This window comes from Lipotes vexillifer, unplaced genomic scaffold, assembly GCF_000442215.2.
Source record: "Lipotes vexillifer unplaced genomic scaffold, Lipotes_vexillifer_v1.1 scaffold213, whole genome shotgun sequence".
Taxonomy (NCBI): domain Eukaryota; kingdom Metazoa; phylum Chordata; class Mammalia; order Artiodactyla; family Lipotidae; genus Lipotes; species Lipotes vexillifer.
Genome location: NW_006780610.1, coordinates 2,644,865 through 2,664,698, shown reverse-complemented (window position 1 = coordinate 2,664,698; position 19,834 = coordinate 2,644,865). Strand labels below are relative to the sequence as shown.

General features: G+C 42.1%; 1 protein-coding gene across 2 annotated transcripts; it reads left to right on the top strand.

The window, feature by feature from the left end:
- The first annotated feature begins 6,876 nt into the window (after nucleotides 1–6,876).
- Nucleotides 6,877–19,003, top strand: AKIRIN1 (akirin 1). 2 transcript variants are annotated; one of them, XM_007453780.1, is made up of 5 exons: nucleotides 6,877–7,233; nucleotides 11,294–11,434; nucleotides 13,746–13,880; nucleotides 15,220–15,291; nucleotides 15,961–19,003. In XM_007453780.1, the coding sequence occupies exons 1-5, from the start codon at nucleotides 7,014–7,016 to the stop codon at nucleotides 15,969–15,971; spliced, it is 579 nt and encodes a 192-aa protein (XP_007453842.1). In that variant the 5' UTR covers nucleotides 6,877–7,013; the 3' UTR covers nucleotides 15,972–19,003. The 2 variants fall into 2 exon arrangements, with proteins under 2 accessions (XP_007453842.1, XP_007453843.1); XM_007453781.1 differs by lacking the exon at nucleotides 13,746–13,880 and having other exon boundaries at nucleotides 6,918–7,233; nucleotides 15,961–16,673.
- Nucleotides 19,004–19,834: the final 831 nt, after the last annotated feature.

The window sequence follows — 19,834 nt, the reverse complement described above, 5'->3', positions numbered from 1 at the left end:
GTGGTGCTGCATGGCTTGTGGGATCTCAGTTCCCTGACCAGGGATTGAACCTGGGCCACGGCAGTGAAAGCCCATAATCCTAACCACTAGGCCACCAGGGAATTCCATCTAATTTCTTAAGATGAGTTTTAAGTTCACGTATATTTTTAGTATTTCATTTTCAATAATAAAGATAGTAAGGTTATAAAATTTCCCCTGGCTACCAAAGGAAGAATTTGCTGTGTTCTATAATTATATGTGTTATGTGTGTTATATGTGCTATAATCTGAAGTGTTCTCTTTTTCATTGCTTTCTAGATAGTTTATAATTTTAGTTTTTATGTCCTCTTTGACTTCACTGTTATCTAGAAGTCTATTTAATTTCCAGGCATTCAAAGGTTTTCTTATCACCTTTTTATTATGCATTTGTAATTTTATTGGATTACTATTAGAGTCTGCCCTATAAACTTTTTTTAAAGATGTGTTAATGTTTTCTTTGTGAACAAAGTATATGGTCTAATTTTGTAAATGATTCATGCGCATATGAAAAAAAGGATATTCTATATGCAACGTATGTTAGGTTCCATAAATGACTACTAAATCAAATTCATTAATTCAATTATTCGGTTCCTCTATATTTTGCCTATTCTGTACTAAATCTGTTTAATCACAGTATGATTGTATTTCTATCAAGTTCTCCTTGACTTTTTAATAGTTTTTGCTTTATATATTTAGTTGCCATGTTGTTTAATCTATGATTATTAAAGCTTCTTCTTATTCTTCTTATTAATACATTATATTACCCAGTTTAATGCTTTTCTTTAGATTCCTCCTGATATTAACTTTGCCTCTTCTACTTTACTTAACATCACCAGGGATGTCTTGCCCACTCCCTTATTTTCAACTTTTCTTTATCACTTTGTTTTAAATCTGTTTCTTATATGCAGTACACAGTTGGGTTTGTTTTTTAACTCAATCTGACAGTCGGTTTTTCAATGGGATCATTCAGTTTATTTACACTTAATGGCAATTGATAACACTCACTTAACTGATACTATATTTATTATTTATTTTATTTTGCTGATTCCCCTAGTTTTATCAAATTACCATTCATTCCCCCTTTTCCTTTTTTCTTTTTTTTTTTTTTTTTTTTTGCGGTACGCGGGCCTCTCACCGTTGTGGCCTCTCCCATTGTGGAGCACAGGCTCCGGACGCGCAGGCTCAGCGGCCATGGCTCACGGGCCCAGCTGCTCTGCGGCATGTGGGATCTTCCCGGACCGGGGCACGAACCCGTGTCCCCTGCATCGGCAGGCGGACTCTCAACCACTGCGCCACCAGGGAAGCCCTCCCTATGCTTATTGATGCACACATATTTTTCTACTGTCATGTAAAAAGATATCAACTATTTGCCATATAGAGATGCTTTCTTCCCCTACTTCTTTCCCTTCCCCTCAAAAGATAAGATCTTTTTGATTACTTTTATTTCCCCATTCTCCACCCTCATTAAACCTTTGGATGGATTTTACCACTCCTTCCTTACTCCCCCACCCTTGATCTTAGTTCCCCGACCAGGGATTGAACCTGGCCCTCGGCAGTGTAAGTGTGGAGTCCTAACCACTGGATCGCCAGGTAATTCCCTCTTCTATTTCATCTTAATAATATTTTTAGCCTTTATATTATACAGTTCCAGATAATTTATTAATATCCAATGAATATATATTATATATTTAGGTAGTCTATCAGTATCCAACGGATATTCAATGGATATTGATAGACTATCAGAAAATGAATCTAAAGAAATATATGAGATTTCCTTTGTAATCATACGTATTTTATTTTACACATTTTAAAACATTCAGAGAAGGAAGGATTTTATAACACACACAAAAAAGGTAAGAATGCTTGCTCTAGGGCTTCCCTGGTGGCGCAGTGGTTAAGAATTCGCCTGCCAATGCAGGGGACACGGGTTCGAGCCCTGGTCTGGGAAGATCCCATATGCCGCAGAGCAACTAAGCCCATGCGCCACAACTACTGAGCCTGCGCTCCAGAGCCTGTGAGCTACAACTACTGACGCCCATGCACCTAGAGCCCGTGCTCCGCAGCAAGAGAAGCCACCACAATGAGAAGCCGGTGCACCGCAATGAAGACTAGCCCCCCGCTCGCCACAACTAGAGAAAGCGCATGCACAGCAACGAAGACCCAATGCAGCCAAAAAAAAAAAAAAAGAATGCTTGCTCTAGACAATCCCAGCTGCCCCTACAACTTCAGTGACCATTTCTACAGTAATGACTGTCATTTTTTTCTCCAATCCATGCTTGTCCTGAATTCCAGATCCACAGATTTAAACAAACACACTCCGCACTTGAGAATCCCAAGTAGTGCTTTAAAGGAACCTCTAATTCAACATTTCCAAAATCACGCTCAAATCTTCTTCCTAGTCTGGTTCTTGTCCAATGAAATCTTTCTCAAAAAATGGTGCTGAGAAAGCCAGAAGCCTAGGAATCACACTTGAATCTTTCATCTCTCTTACCTTCATACCTAATCCTCACCAAGATCTGTTCATTTCATCTTCTAAACTTTCCTCATGTCTGTCCACTTCCCTCCATAGCTTGGAGATCATTGGTGCTTTAGTGGAATGGGAGGGGTGAAATCAGACTGGTGTGGGTTGATAGATGGTGGGTGGGAGATAGCCACTATAGATAACTCATTTGGGAAATCTGTGCAAAGAATCCCGGAAGATTTTGGAAGATGATATCCTTCTCTCCTTGCATTCCCAGCCCCAACTTTAGCCCAGCCATGCTCCTGGGTCAGACAATTGCTGGCACCAGTAAACAGAGCCTCAGACCTATTGCTGAGCATCCACAGGGTGAATGAAATATCATAGAAACACCCCAGGTGGGGATATGAAAGAATTTGTGTATGCGGGGAGGTGGGAGTTTCCTTGTAATATTATAAAACTAATGCTACAAGGCATGCATATCCTCCATCTACCCCTGCTCACCTCCAACCCGTTCCCCAAACAACAGGCAGGAATCTTTTCAAATGTAAATCATTTTTAAACCATTTTGTTCCCACCTTAACCCCTGAAGTGGCTTCCCACTGCTCTTAAGATAAAGGTAAAAAATCTTGAAGCCTACAGGCATTAAATGCTCAAGTTCCAGACTCTGCATCAGTTTTTTCTCCCCTGACTCTGCATTTGCGCTCTGTACCACAGCCACTTGACTTCTTTTGACTCTTCCAACACATTATATGTCTTCTATCACTGGACTTTGGATATGCTGTCTCCTCCGCTTGGGGTGTTCTCATTCTCTTTTTGTTTAGTTAATTCCTAGCTCAAATGTCACTTCTCCAGAGAAGTCTTCATTGCTCTCCAAGACAGGTTAAGACCTCCGCTGCACTCTCTTGTAATATCCTGTCCTTTTCCTTCATTGCACTTGTCACAGTTTGTGATTATGCAGTCATTGTTATTACAATTTGATTAATGTCTGCCATCTCTAATAGACTGGAAGCCTTAGGAGGGCAGGAACCATATCTCTTTTTATAGTACCTTCAGCCATGATAGCATAGTGCCCAGCACATGAAAGGTAATTAGTAATGTGTGTGTATGTCTGTGACTGGTCAAGTGTCTGAATACGCAAAGCAAAGCAGACCCGGACTGTGGTGACCTCATAAGGAGAAATCACACTGAGAAGCTGTCAGAGCAGCCTATCTGCTTCCCTCAAGGACATCCCTCTGGTTTGGCCACTGTCAACTGCAGCTTATAATAGGATATATCACCTACTTGTTTGGTTTCTGAATCATCTGAATCCACCCTCATTCAGCAATGTGGACCATCAGCTTTCAGGGACAGAGAACAACCTTGAAATAATAACTATTTATTCATTTGAAAAATATTTATTCTGTGCCTACACCTCCTGTATTCAAACATTGTACTGGGCATGGGGAAACACAGATGAATAAGGTCTGGGTATTATTCTCAAGGAATTTATAGTTTTGAAGCACAGTCAGATGTGTAAACAAATTATAACTTCCTGTTTTAAAACACTAATATTATAAGGCACTCTCAAAGTTTTAAAGGATCACAGAGTAGAGACTGTCAAAGCATTTAGCAAAACCCTAGCTAGAAGAGATGCTATTTAGAATGATGACCCAGGGGACACACTTTTCAAACCTTCTGAGCTCTAACTTTGGACCAGTTCAGACCACAAGAAAGCAATCTGCTTGGACCACATTAGACAAGCCCCTTAAAAAATAACCATCCCTAGGTTGCTTTTATGTCCTTGGCTTTTATTGGACATAACAAGAAATATCGATTTAATTTTTCCTTTGCATTTGTTGTTCAAATCTTCTTAACTGCTTTATTACATCATTTATTGGTTCCTAATAAAGTCACACGAGAAACTACCTTTAGAATTTAGTGTTATGAAAAAAAATCTACAGTCTGTCTCCTCTGATAAACTGATTTTTCAGATGACAAAATCTATTCAACATGTACTGTGTTTTCATTTTTGCCCTGGCAGCCAGAAAACTGAGAACTAAAATATCAAATTCAGTCACAGTCATGTTTAACCCCAGGATAATTGTGATCTCCTTTTTCTTTGGCCCTAATGTTCTATTTCTAGCTGTTGTTTGGTTGGTTTTGCCTATTGTAAACCTTTATGTCCTATGGAAAAGAAATGGGATAAAATAAATTTAACATTTGGTATGCTTAGTCATTTTAGAGTTATTTCTGCTATTTGTCAAAGATAAATGCAAGAAAACTTAACCTATGTTTGGATCTTAATAAAATTTGGAGAAATAGGGGAGGACAGAGAAGAGCAACAGAAAAGGGACAAAGAATGGGACTGAGGTAGTATCGCTCATATTCTGCAACTCAAATACTGGGGCACATTGATCTGGCATAAGGTGTAGTAAAAGAGAGTATCTGAAATTTGGACTGTTTTGGAAAACCCCAGAGATGTGGTTAGGCGGGCAGATCCCAGGAGGCATGGCCATTATTTTACATATATATATATATATATATATATATATATATATATGAATAGTTACAGAAAGGTTTTAGCCTTTTTTGGATCACAGATCCCTTTGATGATCTCTTGAAAGTATTGAACCTGCTTCCCAATACTAGACATGCACATACGGTTCCCGAAAGCAGAACCCTCCTGTTAACTATTTATCTTTTCAGAATATCAAAAGCACTTTATAGCTGGCACTGCTTTGAAGAATTCGGATAGACCTGAGGAAGCATCTGGGCTGCCAGGTCAGACAGGGAGACTGGCAAATCAGTTATCAGCTGAAGTTCTTAACCCTCTGACACCATTCTTGGATGATTTAAGCCAGTGGGTTGTTTTCTGTTTGTTCTTTAGCTGTTTGGAGTAACAGACCCCTGTGATGAGCTGACGAACATACGGGTCATCTATCCCAAAATATGTCCACACACACACGCTATTTGCACACAATTTCATAGGGTTGGTGGACTTCCTGAAGTCCACCCACAGACTTTGGGTTATGTTTAAGTGAAGACTTTGCTGGACTCGGGGGATGCCCCTGCAGACCTTTTAGAATAACCCTCTCTCATCACAGGGCCTAGAGCATTCTGGATGGAACGAGGTTACTGTACCGGGAGACAACAGAACCCCGCGGCCTCTGGACAAGCCCCGCCAACTCTCCCCTCCCCCATGCCCGGTCGCGCAGGTGCGAAAACCTAAGATGCCACCCCGGCGCGTCTGCTCAGTAAGATGGGGGGACGATGGGACCCTGGTAGCGGCAGTGGCTGGGGCCTTCCCGATCTTGCTTGGTGACCAAGCTCTCCGCCCAGGCCTTTCTATTTCCTCAGCAGAGGGCGCCGCGGACCGGAACGTGCTGACTGACCTCCCAGAGCTGCCCTTCCGGCTTCCACCCCCTGTTCTGGGCGGTGGCTAGGGCCCGTGACGTCCCAGGAGGCGGGGCCAGCGCCTTTGCCGGTGCTGGAGCCGCCATTGGAGCCGGCTTGGCTTGCGGGCTCCGCTGAGGAGCGGGAGCTTGGGCCGCAGTTAAAGTCGCGTCGGCTCCTGGTCCCTGGCCCTTCAGCGGCATGGCGTGCGGGGCGACGTTGAAGCGGCCCATGGAGTTCGAGGCGGCGCTGCTGAGCCCCGGCTCCCCGAAGCGGCGGCGCTGCGCCCCTCTGCCCGGCCCCACTCCGGGCCTCAGGCCCCCGGACGCCGAGCCGCCGCCGCTGCTTCAGGCGCAGACCCCACCGCCGACTCTGCAGCAGCCCGCCCCGCCCGGCAGCGAGCGGCGCCTTCCAGGATGATTTAAGCCAGTGGGTTGTTTTCTGTTTGTTCTTTAGCTGTTTGGAGTAACAGACCCCTGTGATGAGCTGACGAACATACGGGTCATCTATCCCAAAATATGTCCACACACACACGCTATTTGCACACAATTTCATAGGGTTGGTGGACTTCCTGAAGTCCACCCACAGACTTTGGGTTATGGTTAAGCGAAGACTTTGCTGGACTCGGGGGATGCCCCTGCAGACCTTTTAGAATAACCCTCTCTCATCACAGGGCCTAGAGCATTCTGGATGGAACGAGGTTACTGTACCGGGAGACAACAGAACCCCGCGGCCTCTGGACAAGCCCCGCCAACTCTCCCCTCCCCCATGCCCGGTCGCGCAGGTGCGAAAACCTAAGATGCCACCCCGGCGCGTCTGCTCAGTAAGATGGGGGGACGATGGGACCCTGGTAGCGGCAGTGGCTGGGGCCTTCCCGATCTTGCTTGGTGACCAAGCTCTCCGCCCAGGCCTTTCTATTTCCTCAGCAGAGGGCGCCGCGGACCGGAACGTGCTGACTGACCTCCCAGAGCTGCCCTTCCGGCTTCCACCCCCTGTTCTGGGCGGTGGCTAGGGCCCGTGACGTCCCAGGAGGCGGGGCCAGCGCCTTTGCCGGTGCTGGAGCCGCCATTGGAGCCGGCTTGGCTTGCGGGCTCCGCTGAGGAGCGGGAGCTTGGGCCGCAGTTAAAGTCGCGTCGGCTCCTGGTCCCTGGCCCTTCAGCGGCATGGCGTGCGGGGCGACGTTGAAGCGGCCCATGGAGTTCGAGGCGGCGCTGCTGAGCCCCGGCTCCCCGAAGCGGCGGCGCTGCGCCCCTCTGCCCGGCCCCACTCCGGGCCTCAGGCCCCCGGACGCCGAGCCGCCGCCGCTGCTTCAGGCGCAGACCCCACCGCCGACTCTGCAGCAGCCCGCCCCGCCCGGCAGCGAGCGGCGCCTTCCAACCCCCGGTAACCTACGCTGCGGGCTTGGCAGGAAGCCAGGCCCAGGCATTTTTTTGAAGGGGGTGGGGGAGGGAAGCTCATGAACGCTAGGCTAATTCACTCGCGGACCCCTTCTTTGCCCTGAGAAAAGGGAACTGGGGTGTCGCTGGGCCTGGTCGCTTCCGGGGATGGGAGAGATCCGGGAGGCGTAGGGGGGTCACAGTGTCGGTTTTCGGTTTTCTTGGAGTTGGAGAGCCTAGAGGGGTGGGCAGCGGGAGGAAGATGGGAATATCCCTGGCCGCTCGGGGCCCTCGCAGCCTCCGTAGCCCTTCCTGCGTCCGCTGCCCGCGCCTGCACTGAGCCACCCTGCAGATCCAGTGGGCCATGGAAAATTGGATTCCGCTCACGAACCCGGCCTTGAGGGTGTGGGGTTGGGGGCGGGTTGCTGGGAGGGGGCCTGAGTGCGTGCTGTGCAGCACTGTGCTGTGGCTTGTAGGGAGACCTGATTTCCAGAAGTCTTTAGGGACTTAAGGCCGCCGTCGAAGGCGTGGAATCCGATTTCAACCTGTTTCTAAGAGACTGGCCCTGTTCTTTTATTGTATGGCTGTGGTCCTGTACCATATATGGCTTGAAATCGGTAGGTTGTTAGCTAGAATTTGAGAATCCTTAAACATACAGAGGTTCCGGAAGCAGGAATTCAACCATCCGTAACAGAGAGACTCTCCTTCAATAGGGATTCCACATAGGCCAAGGAAAGAGAACTGGTGTGACAATAAAGTTAAAAAAAAAAAAAAGAAAAAAACTCGAACCCCTAACCATTGCGCGGGAGTAGAGGAGAAAGTGCATCAGAATGAATAGTTAGCAGTTTTAAAGGGCTCCCGGAAATGCGGGGCGGGGGGTGCCTCAAAACTGGACTTTGGCAAGTCATTTCTTTGTGTGGGTTTTTCTGTTCCTCAAGCGTTGCCTTAAAATCGTTCTTTTTTGCCCCTTTTCAGTGTCTTTAGCCATTATTTCCTCCTTCTGTGTATCCACGATGCAGATTTGAGGCCCTCATCCTCTCACACCAAGATCCCAGCAGTTGCCAGCCAGGCTCTCCTAGGCACTGTATCCTTACTTGTGTTCACCTTATCTCTTCTTTATCCTGGCATTCAAAGGATTTATCAACTCTAACCATTTCTTACCTAGTCAGTTTTTTATACATTTTTCCCCCACACTATGCCTTTGCTCTTTTCCCCCAGACCCTCTTGGCTGTGCCTGTATCCTGTCTTTCATCGTGATGTTTTCACCTTCTGTTTGCTAATCCAAATACAGTCATTTCTTCAAGTTTTCCATTACCTGACTAACCCTGCTTCATAAGGAACTCTATTCTACTTTAAATTCCCTGATCACTTATTGTTGCAAAGCCTTATGTACTGAATGAAATAATGTTTGCAAAAGCAGGGTACATAGATGTCCTCTTGAAGTGATATTTTTTTCTTCCACTGCTACAGATACCCAAGGAGAGTCACATAATCTTTCTGGATCTCTCTTCTGCAAAATAGAATTAGTACTTGCCCAGTCTGTCTCAGTGGAATTTATGTAAATGTTTTATTTCTTCCAATACTACCCTCTAGATTAATTTTATGGTAGTTCATAATATAGCAGATGCTTACTAAGTGATTGTTCAATGTATTTGGAAGCCTAAATATGGCAGGGTGCTGTAATGGCGTCGATGTTTTTTTAATCTTAAAATTTAATTTTTGCATAGATTTCTTGGTCATTTTGTGTTAAAATATTTTATGAAAAATATTCATTTGTAAAGATTGATCAGTTATGGTTCTCTCATGAAAGAAACTGAATAATTTGGTTCTTTGGCTGAAGTGAAAGATGCCTTCTGGATTAAAAAGGAAGAATAGGGGAGGAAATATTAATTGCTATACAAAAAGAAAGAATAAAGCCAACTAATAGAAAAGTGAATTTAAAAATCAGTGACTTCATATCAAAATATCCTACTTGTTAACTCAAAAGTTCTCTCAGAAATAGTCAAGAAACTGTGTTCTTACTAAACTTAAAAAAAAAAAAGATATGTATCATAGCACTTTTTTTATGGAAGGAGCCTATAAAATTAAGCCTTTCATTGCTTAAAGGAGCTAGATGGATACCAGACATGGAAGGGGTTTGCTGACCTCCAGGAAATGTTTGTAAACATGGAGGGAGTCTAGATGCAAAGCAGTTAATTGATCATGACTTGAGGGTTGGAGAATAACTTCCAGAAAGGTAGCATTTTAGCTGGGTCTTGAATAATGTTGCGGGGAGAGACCGTCCCAGTTCAAGCAAAGGAAAACTGCTAGAGCAAAGGCTAGAAAACCCACAGGTGAAGGAAAGGATAGTTTAATGCAACTTGGTTATAGCGGAACTGGGAAAATAATTTGGGGCCAAGTCTTGGAAGGCGTGGAATGCCATGTTCAAGACTTTGAATTTGGTCTGTAGCAACTAGGAGTCATTGTAAAATTTTGAAGATGGGCTTAGTCTGATATAAGCTGGAAGCACAACCTCAAATAATAACGGGAGGCAAGAATTTAAATTATTATCCACTGTTAAAAAGAAATTTGCATTTTTCTTTTAAAAAAAAAAATGCCTTGGCCTGCTTGGGAAGAAAGTCACAGCTACTTCTCCTGTGCAAATGCCATGTTTAGATTCTTGGACTTCCCAGTCCTACCAGCCTTAATGTTGTGTCTTTCCATTTGTTCACTTTGCTCTACAGGAGGCAGTTAGAAGTTTATCAAAGACCTTCTGTTCTCATGAGCATTGTCCTCATACTTGTCCTTTCTTGTTTCAATTCTTTGCAGTTCCTTACATCCTTGTATTGATTCTGGCAAGTATGTGCTTGGAGAATAATGCATTTTAAAGATGAAGTAAAGACTTCATAAATTCAGGGATCTAAAATATGAACTTCATAGCATTCTGAAAGGAAAGCTTTGCTAATCCTGCATTGTTCCAGTGTTCAGGCTAGAGAGTTCTGGAGTTTAGCTACGTGTGGAGCTACTTTGAGTTCATGTCAGTCCCTGGACTGTACCATCACTTGTTATGGCCTTGTTAATGTCTTTGGTGTTGATTCTCACAACTTTATTGGGTAAGCATTTAACATTTGTTTTGAAGTACTAGGCTAAAGATCCTGAATGATTTCCCAAGGTCATAGTCACATAGGAAGAAGCAAAATGGCATTGTTAACACTTGCCTCCCATTAAAAATAATTGTTATAGCAAAGTATATATTAGAATAATATGAGTGGGGGGTGATATAATTTCCTGGTTTTTGTTTTTTATAAGGAGGCTTTGTGATCTGGAAAGTGAATACATATTCTATCAAAAAAAACCCAAAAACTTGTTGAAAACCACGTCTTTCCAGATTCTGTGTTGTCTCTAGGAGTGGCCTTCAAGGTTGTTAGTGATTTGTGTGTCCTGGGCTCTGTTAATAGCGTTAACAAATTAGTTTATGATTACCTTGACACAGAATAGTAATCTGAATCCTATCAAATATTGCCTCTTATAGGATCAGAAAATTCTTTTCTAAGCTCTGACCATCAGTTCCAAGCAGTAACCTCAGGTCTTCTCTTGGTCAGTGTCCAGGCTGTGAACATAATGGTTTCTGCTCTCCTCTTCCCCAAAGACTTGAATCCCAAACAGGACAAGAGTTTCATTGTTAGAAGGCCTTGGTATAAGAGACTTGTTCCTAATACCCTTGTTTGTGAAGTTGTGCAACTCAGAGGAGATCAAAAATAACTTCTAGGTGAAGGAGCTAAGGATGGTTTTGTTTGTTTGTTTGTTGCTGTAAGTTGTCCTACTTAATCCTACAGCAAACTGCAGATCTGGTCTTCATTGTCACAGGAAAAGAAGCAAAGGGAACTACCTGGGTGGTTTATGCCAAAATAGCTGCTATCCTATGTATTACTGAAATAGTGGCAACAAGAGGAAACACTTTGGGGATTATAGGAGGAGTGCTTTATCTGGTATAAACACATTTGTTAATATAACATGGGAGGGGGGACAAGAAGCTTGAAGAAGTAACACAGTAAAGTGAATGCTCAAGTGTGTTTCTTTTTTATTAGAGCAAATTTTTCAGAACATAAAACAAGAATATAGTCGTTATCAGAGGTGGAGACATTTGGAAGTTGTTCTTAATCAGAGTGAAGCTTGTACTTCGGAAAGTCAGCCTCACTCCTCAGCACTCACAGCACCTAGTTCGCCAGGTAAGCATGTTTTAGTGTGCACCATCCATTTAAGAGTTTGTAAGCGGTAATTAAAATGATGGTTTCCCAAACCAGAATTGATTTCATCTAAAGTAATAAAATTGATAAAGTGTATTCATTGTATTACTACTTATAAATACTTTTAAAACTATGGAGTCATGAAATTGCAAAAGACCTTAGGTTGATTTGACTGGGCTTCCTTCCACCCAATTCAAGAGTACCCTCTATAACTGCAGCATATAATTCCGTAGCCAGTAGCCACATGTAGCTGTTTAATTTTAAATTACTTAAAATTTAAATTCAGTTTTTTGCTGTGGTAGCCATATTTCAAGTACTTAGTAGCCACGTGTAGCTGTTGTATTAGACAGCACTATAGAACATTTCCGTTATTGCAGAAAGTTGTGTGACAGCACTGCTCTGTAATATTGACAGGTGGTCAGAGAGGATGGCTCAAAAATAGAATCTCAGGGTTGGAGGGAACCTTCATGGTCACATAGTTCAGCCATGAGTCTTGCCTGCCATATCCCTGTAAATAGTCAACAGGCCAGGGCCCAAACATCACCACTGGTGGTGGACTCTGCCTACTTTAACAGTAGAGGGAGTTTGTTTCCTCACAGAATATTCTACTTTATAACAGTTCTAAGAGTTATTAAAAATTACCTTGACTAAAACTTGTCTCCTTACAGAACACAGATTGATGTTGGCCAGGAGATAGGGGGAGCGGGGAATGGGGACAAACTGCTTAATGGGTAAGGGGTGTTATTTGGAGTGGTGAAGATATTTTGAAACTAGATAGGGGAGGTGGTTGTACAAATTATGACTATACTAAATGCCACTGAATTGTTCAGTTTTAAAATGGTTCATTTTATGTGAATTTCACCACAGATTTTTTAAAAAATTGTCATCTTGGGACTTCCCTTGTGGCACAGTGGTTGGGAATCCGCCTGCCAATGCAGGGGACACAGGTTCGATCCCTGGTCCGGGAAGATCCCACATGCCGTGGAACAACTAAGCCTCTGCGCCACAGCTACTGAGCCTGCGCTCTAGAGCCCACGAGCCACAACTACTGAGCCTGCGTGCCACAACTACTGAAGCCCGTGTGCCTAGAGCCCATGCTTCACAACCCGAGAAGCCACCACAGTGGGAAGCCCACGCACCGCAACAAACACTCAATGCAGCCAAAAATAAATAAATAAAAAATAAATACATTTAAAAAAAAATTGTCTTCTTCTAACCCAAAGGTCTTGACCCTCAAACAACACCCTTTCCAATTAATTGCTCTTGCCCATACATGAGTGATAGATCTTTCAGTGGTTGTAGCTAGCACATCTCTCCTTAATATTCTCTTTGGATTTTAGTAATATCATTTTGAAGTAATAAAATATGTTACGGGTAGAGAAACAATTATAAATAATTACTGACTAGATGTTTTGCAGGTTTTATTTGTAGAGAAAAAATTTTGGTTTAAGCAAAAACCTATTTGTTTCAAGATGTTAACTGGTTTATAGACTAAGAGGGCTGAAGAAACAGATTCTAGGCTGAGCTTTGAGGAAAACTCAGAACTGGGCTGCCAGCAGAGCTGCTGCTTTTATCATGATCAAGAAGCCAATTTCCATCTGGCATCCCAGGGGAAATTTTGGTTTCCAGCTGCAATCTCATGAACATTTCATTTTTCTCAACCTAGTTTCAAAAGGGATCAAGGATGAGATGTGTAGTGCCTAATCATCTCCTTTTGTCATTCGTCAGTGACTTAGCTAACAGTTTTTTATACTGGGCAAGTCAGCCATTTTTTATCAGAATCACCTGTGGAACTTAAAAGATGCCTAAGCCCTACCCCAGAATTAAATCGACATGTATCTTTTTTGTTGTTGTTAATTCTACAGATAATTATGATGCACCACCATGATTAAACATAGGTGTAGATGATCTCCAAGGATCTGGGTAGCTCTTAACACTGTGAATCTACTTTCTCTAATTCAGACTAGAGGCTTTATATCAGCTTTAACCTTTTTGTTCTTGTTCTTTACCAAGTGAGCATTCTGTATGGGCTTGGGTCGTTATGGCATCAGAACTGTTTTTCCGTGTGCAGATCATTTAGCACACCTGAATATACTTTCCTCCTACTTAATTTACCTTCAGCCTTGCCTTGTAGAATGAATGTCAGAACTTTGTGAAACTATTCCATGTAAAGTAGTGGAAAATATCATTTTTCTAAACAATTTTTATATCCTAGGACTCTTTGCATAGTTACTAATTCAGAACCCTAGAGCTAGAATGTATTATGTAAACTAGATATGTCTTTTGGCCACAGGTTCCTCCTGGATGAAGAAGGACCAGCCCACCTTTACCCTCCGACAAGTTGGAATAATATGTGAGCGTCTCTTAAAAGACTATGAAGATAAAATTCGGGAGGAATATGAGCAAATCCTCAATACCAAACTAGCAGGTAGGCTGAGGCAGTGGCTATGCCCTTCTTAATAGGGTTCTGTAAGGATTAATTCCAGGTAAGTAAATGGTAACTTAGAAAAAGCGTAAGACTTAATTCCAGAAGGTTTATCGAATTGTGAGTATTAAGTTTCTCTCTTTGGTTACTCTTTTGGATTGTAAACATTTTATTTATACATTATATGGAAGGACTTTTCATTTACATTTCTGAAACAAGATAAGCCAAGCTTTTCTTTCAAGAATTTTCCATATGAATAAAGGCATCAAGTAGGTTATTCGGGCAAGCTGGTGGGTAAACAGGTGGTAGGAATCATGCTGACCTCCCAACAGGTGGTTGGGAAGAGTATAGTCTACACATTCAGACTTCCTGGTGGGAGTCACTTTATGGATGTGGGAAGTCAGGCATCCTGTGATTTAGAGGTAGTTTAAAGTCTGGAAAGCACCGCTCAGGCTAGAACAAAGAGTGATTAGTGATGGCAACCAGTAGACCCTTTTGTGAGAGGAAGAGATCTAAATCAGGAATAGGAAGTAGTACCTGGTTAGTGAGAGAGGGTGATGTTGTGATCAGAGAGGTGTTAGGCAGCAGCTTCTTCCTGTAACAGTATTGTTTGCTCATGTGGTGGCCCACACCACAGAATGTTAATTGGTCGGCTTTAAGTTGAGAACTGTTGATTTAACAACAGAGTTAAATGAATTTCTTTATAGTAACATGTGTTTGATCCTTTAATATACTAACAGTGTGTATTGTAAGAAGTAGCTGTAGTGTGTCACTCCCCTATTCTACCCCCACTCCAAAATTGTTTAGACCAGCTGGCTGTAAGTCACTTCTGTGTTCATGGGTGTCAGACTACCTTCTGTCTTTCTACTGAGTTTCCCTTCAGAAGGTACTTCTGTGGAACTGTCTGCAATTAGGTAATGTGGAATTTTCTCTTAGCTTTCTAGCCATTCCACCTCTATCACTCAGTGTGTATGTTGAAATTTATAGAAAAGATAGAGTGCAGAAAAGAGCTTCAAGCTTCAAGTCCTATAGGATATATACTAAAATTTGCTGGCTTGTGGTAGTGAGCACAGCTGTCTATCTTGGGAAGCCATTAGCAGGAGATGGAATTACAGCAGGGGTGAGATTATTAGGAAAATGTTAGCGATGATCAGTGACCAAACCTAGGAGCCAGGGATTTGGCTCTGGGACCTAAGAGAAAGGAACAGATCTCAGAGTGACCATTATAAGCAGGGCCTGAGCGTGGATAATATAAACTGGGAAGCTAGATGTGATTCTGACCCTTGATTCTGGAATGCGGGAGAGCTTCCAGGGATAGTATATACTGTCTTTCCCCTCACAGAACAATATGAATCTTTTGTGAAATTCACACATGATCAGATTATGCGACGATATGGGACAAGGCCAACAAGCTGTAAGTATTGCCAAGTTTTTCGTTGAATTTTTCAACTTCCAAGAGCAAGATTTTGACACTGAGTACCTTGTCTCCTGAGAGCAGAAAGCCCCTGTGAAGTAAAATAATAGATAACATTTAAGAATACTTATATGTCCAGCACTGTGCTAAACCCTTAAATCCTCACAAAGTTTATTTAATCCACAATTACCCTGTGGGGGAGGAACTATTCCTAGTCCCATTTTACAGGTAAGGATAGCATTTAAAGAATTTAAATAACTTGTCCAGGCTCATACAGCTAGTGGTTCAGCCAGGATTAAAACCCCAGGTGGTCTGACTTCAGTGCCAATTTGTTTAATATTAATACCTGGCTTTTCCCTCAGAAAGATAGTTTCAATTGTTAATTTATGAAAGTTGAGTCCTTAAGCTAGCTTATCAAGTGTGTGGTCAGAATTTCTTAATTCTAAACATCTTGCAACTACCCATTACTCAAAACAGAAATTATAAATAGCTATATATGTAAACTGAGTCTGAGTCAAGTTTCTTAAATTCTTGCGAATTTAGGACCTCTTTAGTGGTGATTGATATCCTCTACTGTTTATCACATTTACTGTTAGTTAATATTAAAAAAGCATGACACTATATTTTTAGTATTCTTACACTCGTTTGTTTTTTATTCCTAATTCATAGATGTGTCCTGAAGCTTTCTTGCATATCTGGGTACCAGGTTTGACCTCAAGAGATGGCTGCTGTACACTTTTTGCAACTGGTTTGATATCACATTTCAGCTCCAACTTTGCATCCTGAGAACACTTAAATGTTTCTGCAGGTCCATTTTATACAACTTGAAAGACCTTAAAACTTTCCGGTTGCCACAAGCGTATGTTTCTTTTCTGCTCATCCAATAAACAGCTGTGCCCTACTGTGATAGATTTTCCAAACAAAAATACCTGGAGCAGCAGTATAGCAAAATATGCCCTCAGTGGCACTCAACAAATGGAGTTTCCCCAAGCACAGTTCTGTAAGAAGTGTGTGTGAGAGTGTGTGTATGTGTGTGTATGTGTATTTTAAGTTATTATTTGTATTGTGCAAATTTTTTTGATCTTGGGGATTCTGGCTGTGAATTTGATGCACGACAATTATGGTTAAAAACATTTCCTTGGTCTACAGAAGATCATTAATGTTTTGTGACCATATAAGTTGTAACAGTGGATTGTTTTCTGTGTAGGTGTTATTGTTAAATACAGGGACTGTTTCCAGGCACAGAATATGAATCATAAGTTAGGACGGACATTAGATGTGATTATGACGACATAGCAAAGGTCTGTGGTCCTAGGTCTGCAAATGCGTGGTGAGGAATTAGAACAAACCTGAGACAGGCCATTTGACACATGACTCTGCCTAGCTGTGTTAGAACATTACTTTGACTCCAAGCCTTAAAATACCCACGTGGAGTCTGTGCTCACCTCATTCACACAAGGAGCTCCCTGGACACTGAACCTCTAAGAAGGAAGAGAGTCTCCTCTGGAGGAGGAGCATCAGGCTTTGCTTGGGAGCATGACAAAGGCGAGCATGGGGCTTGGCCAAGTCCCGGAGGCACTGCTACTTGGGAGGCGCCACTTCACCTTTGTATCACTTATTAGAAATAGAATTTGGATCCTTTGGTCAGGTTCCCCCAAATTCTTTTAAGAGATGTCCATGTTCAATTGCTTGAGCTTTGTTTTGGCAACCCCCTGCCCGAAGTTGCTTACAGACTGTTCTTCACCTTATTTCCAAGGCTGAGGAACAGAAAGTAACCTCTGTTTTGAGGAGGTGGAAGTTAAGTATACATTTATTTTTTACTGTGACTTGTTCAGGACCACGTTTTACAAAATGCCTTGTTTCCTTTATTATTGTTTCTGGAAAGGAAAGTTCTATTAAAATTGTTTTAGTTTGAATATAGAATAGTTTTTTTAATTAAGGCTTATTTTGAAAAAAACTTTAATTCAAATGTATGCCAGTACCTTCCAAAGTGAGGTAATATTCAGAGACAGTTGTCCTGATCAGATGGCTTAGAGAAGTTTCTGGAATATTCACATTCGAAGATTCCTTATTAATGAATGTCTTTGACTTAAATCTAACCAAAAACCGCAACATTATTCTTTGTACATTTTCATTATATAGTGTTAACAAGCTTAGTTGCAAACAAATAAAATACTTAAGCTGTTTGTTTACCTTGCCTTCTTAATACTGTGATGTTTATTAATTCAAATAATTTATGTGAGGCTGCTATAACCATTTCCCTATTTCAACATTACATTTAAGATTTAAAGACTTTTTAAAGCCCAGAAGTGATCTTTTAATAATTAAAGAATTATTTTTACTTCATATTTGAAGGGCAGTGTGTTTCATCTCTTCTTTTTCCAGGGCAGTCACTTGTTCCTGGAAGAGGAGAGTAGCAGTGGCTGTAATGGGAGTGGCCTTACAGTGGGATAGTCACCCTAAAACAAGGGCAGGGCAGCTGTGGGGGCCATCCGAAGTCCTGAAGGATGGGCCAGGAATGGGCAACGCTGCCTCACTGAAGTCTTGTTACAGAATCAGTGTGATATGTTCATTCACTCTTGCAGTTGTCAGCCCCATTCCTACTAAATGGCTGCTGGGTGGGAAATAGAGTAGGTTTCTATAAGGAAAATGACAGACACCCTCTCACTGCACCTAGTGTTGTTAGGCTGTTTTATTATCATATGGTTGCCCTTTGGGGCCACAGAGTAAGACCACGCCACCATGGCTGGGTTTTGGGATCTCCTCAAAAGGGACTGGACATGTTTGTTTAATGTTTTATGCAGAGAAAAGATGACTCCTAGGTCAGAAAATGGGGCGTGTGAGGTAAGCCTTAGGCTAGTGAAAGGTGTTTTTTCCTAGACCTTGATTTCTAGGGCTTGAACGTAGGGGCATTCCCAGGTATGGATGTGTCTTTGTCTCATGGAAATAGCGTAAGGCCCAGGGAAGAAGTCAACCTACAGAGACCGTAAGGATGGGCCAGGACCTGTGGTCTCAGAAGATCTGTATCTAGTGAGCTAGTTAAAATTTTTTTCTGTTTGAATTCCATTTATTATCTTTTAGTAAAGTCTTCACCTTAAGGGGAATGAAAGGAGTAAGTGTCCATGCATACCTAGGTCAGAGGAGTACAGGGGAGATTAAAGTTTGTGAGGCAGTCATAATTGTCAAGAGCTCCCAGGAAAACAACATCAGAAGACACATGAACTTGGGCCAACCTTCCACACATGGTGAATCTTCTCTGCCCACCAGGGAGGATTGGTTGTTTAGAATAGTAGCTAAAGGAATGGCCTTTGGATGTTTGTAGCCCTAGAGTTTAGTCTGCTCTGCCACTAATTTGCTATGTGAGCCTTACCAAGCTACTGAACTTTCTGAGCCATGGTTTCCTTATCTGTAAAATGAGGGTTAATTGTATGTACATCATTGGGGTTTGTTTTCAAATAGATTAAATAGTCCATGTAAAGAAAGTATATTTAGCACAGGTTGGGGCATATAATGTGCACTTGAAAATGTTACAGCAGGTTTCTTTACAGTGGTCTTCATCAGATCTGAAGACCAAAACCTTTCTTTCTGCAGTGGTGATTCTCAACTTGCCAGAACGAATAGCCCCTTGTTAACATCAAATCTCACATTCTCTTATTAGAATTTGTACTTTTTAAGTGTTTGACTAAAAAATAAAAGATAAATGACAAGTGAATTCAGTAATGCCTTTCAGTGACTCTGTATTTTGTTACTCAGCAGGGATCAGCAAACTATGGCCTATTTTTTGTAAATAAAGTTATATTGGAACACTGCCACACCTGTTTGTTTGCATCTGTGGCTGCTTTCATACTGCAACTCCAGAGCAAGAGACAGTATGGACCACAGAGTTGAAAATACTCTCTGGCCCTTTATAGAAAAGTGTGTGGGCCCCTACACTGTAGCATTGATAGACACTTGAGAAAGCTCACAAACAAGGCAAATTTGGTGCATCATGGATGGGGGAGTCACACCTCAGGTTGAGGTATGATGAAAAATTCTGCTTACAAATGTAAACTGGTTGCCAAAGTGAACATCTTACAGAAAGAGCTAATGAACTTTTTAGAGTAATGATTCTCTAGGATGAGGGCAGGGAGCATACTCTTTAGAATGACCAGTTGTTGTATCTTTAGTATACTTAATTTTGAAATTTTAGTTACAAAGGTGAGTGTGAGAATTTTATCAGGAGATAGCATGGGTTTAAAGATAGTTTGTTAAATACTGTTAAGGAACAGTGACTTCTGTGCTGCCCTGGTGGTTCTTCCCTTGAAAAGGCCTTCAAAGTATGTGTAGTCTAGCTGCAGTTGTCCCTGTCAGTCCATGAGGCTCCTAAAAGCGTAGTTCAGGCACCCAGGGGCTATTTCCAGATTGGCAAATGCCTTAAGAGAAAGAGATGCTTTGAGTTCTAGGCTCTCTGGGTTCTTATCTAGATTTTGTCTCAGTAATTCCTCATTACCTAGTTAGCCTTTTTATGCTTTTAAGAAAATGATTTTTTTTTTTTTTTTTTTTT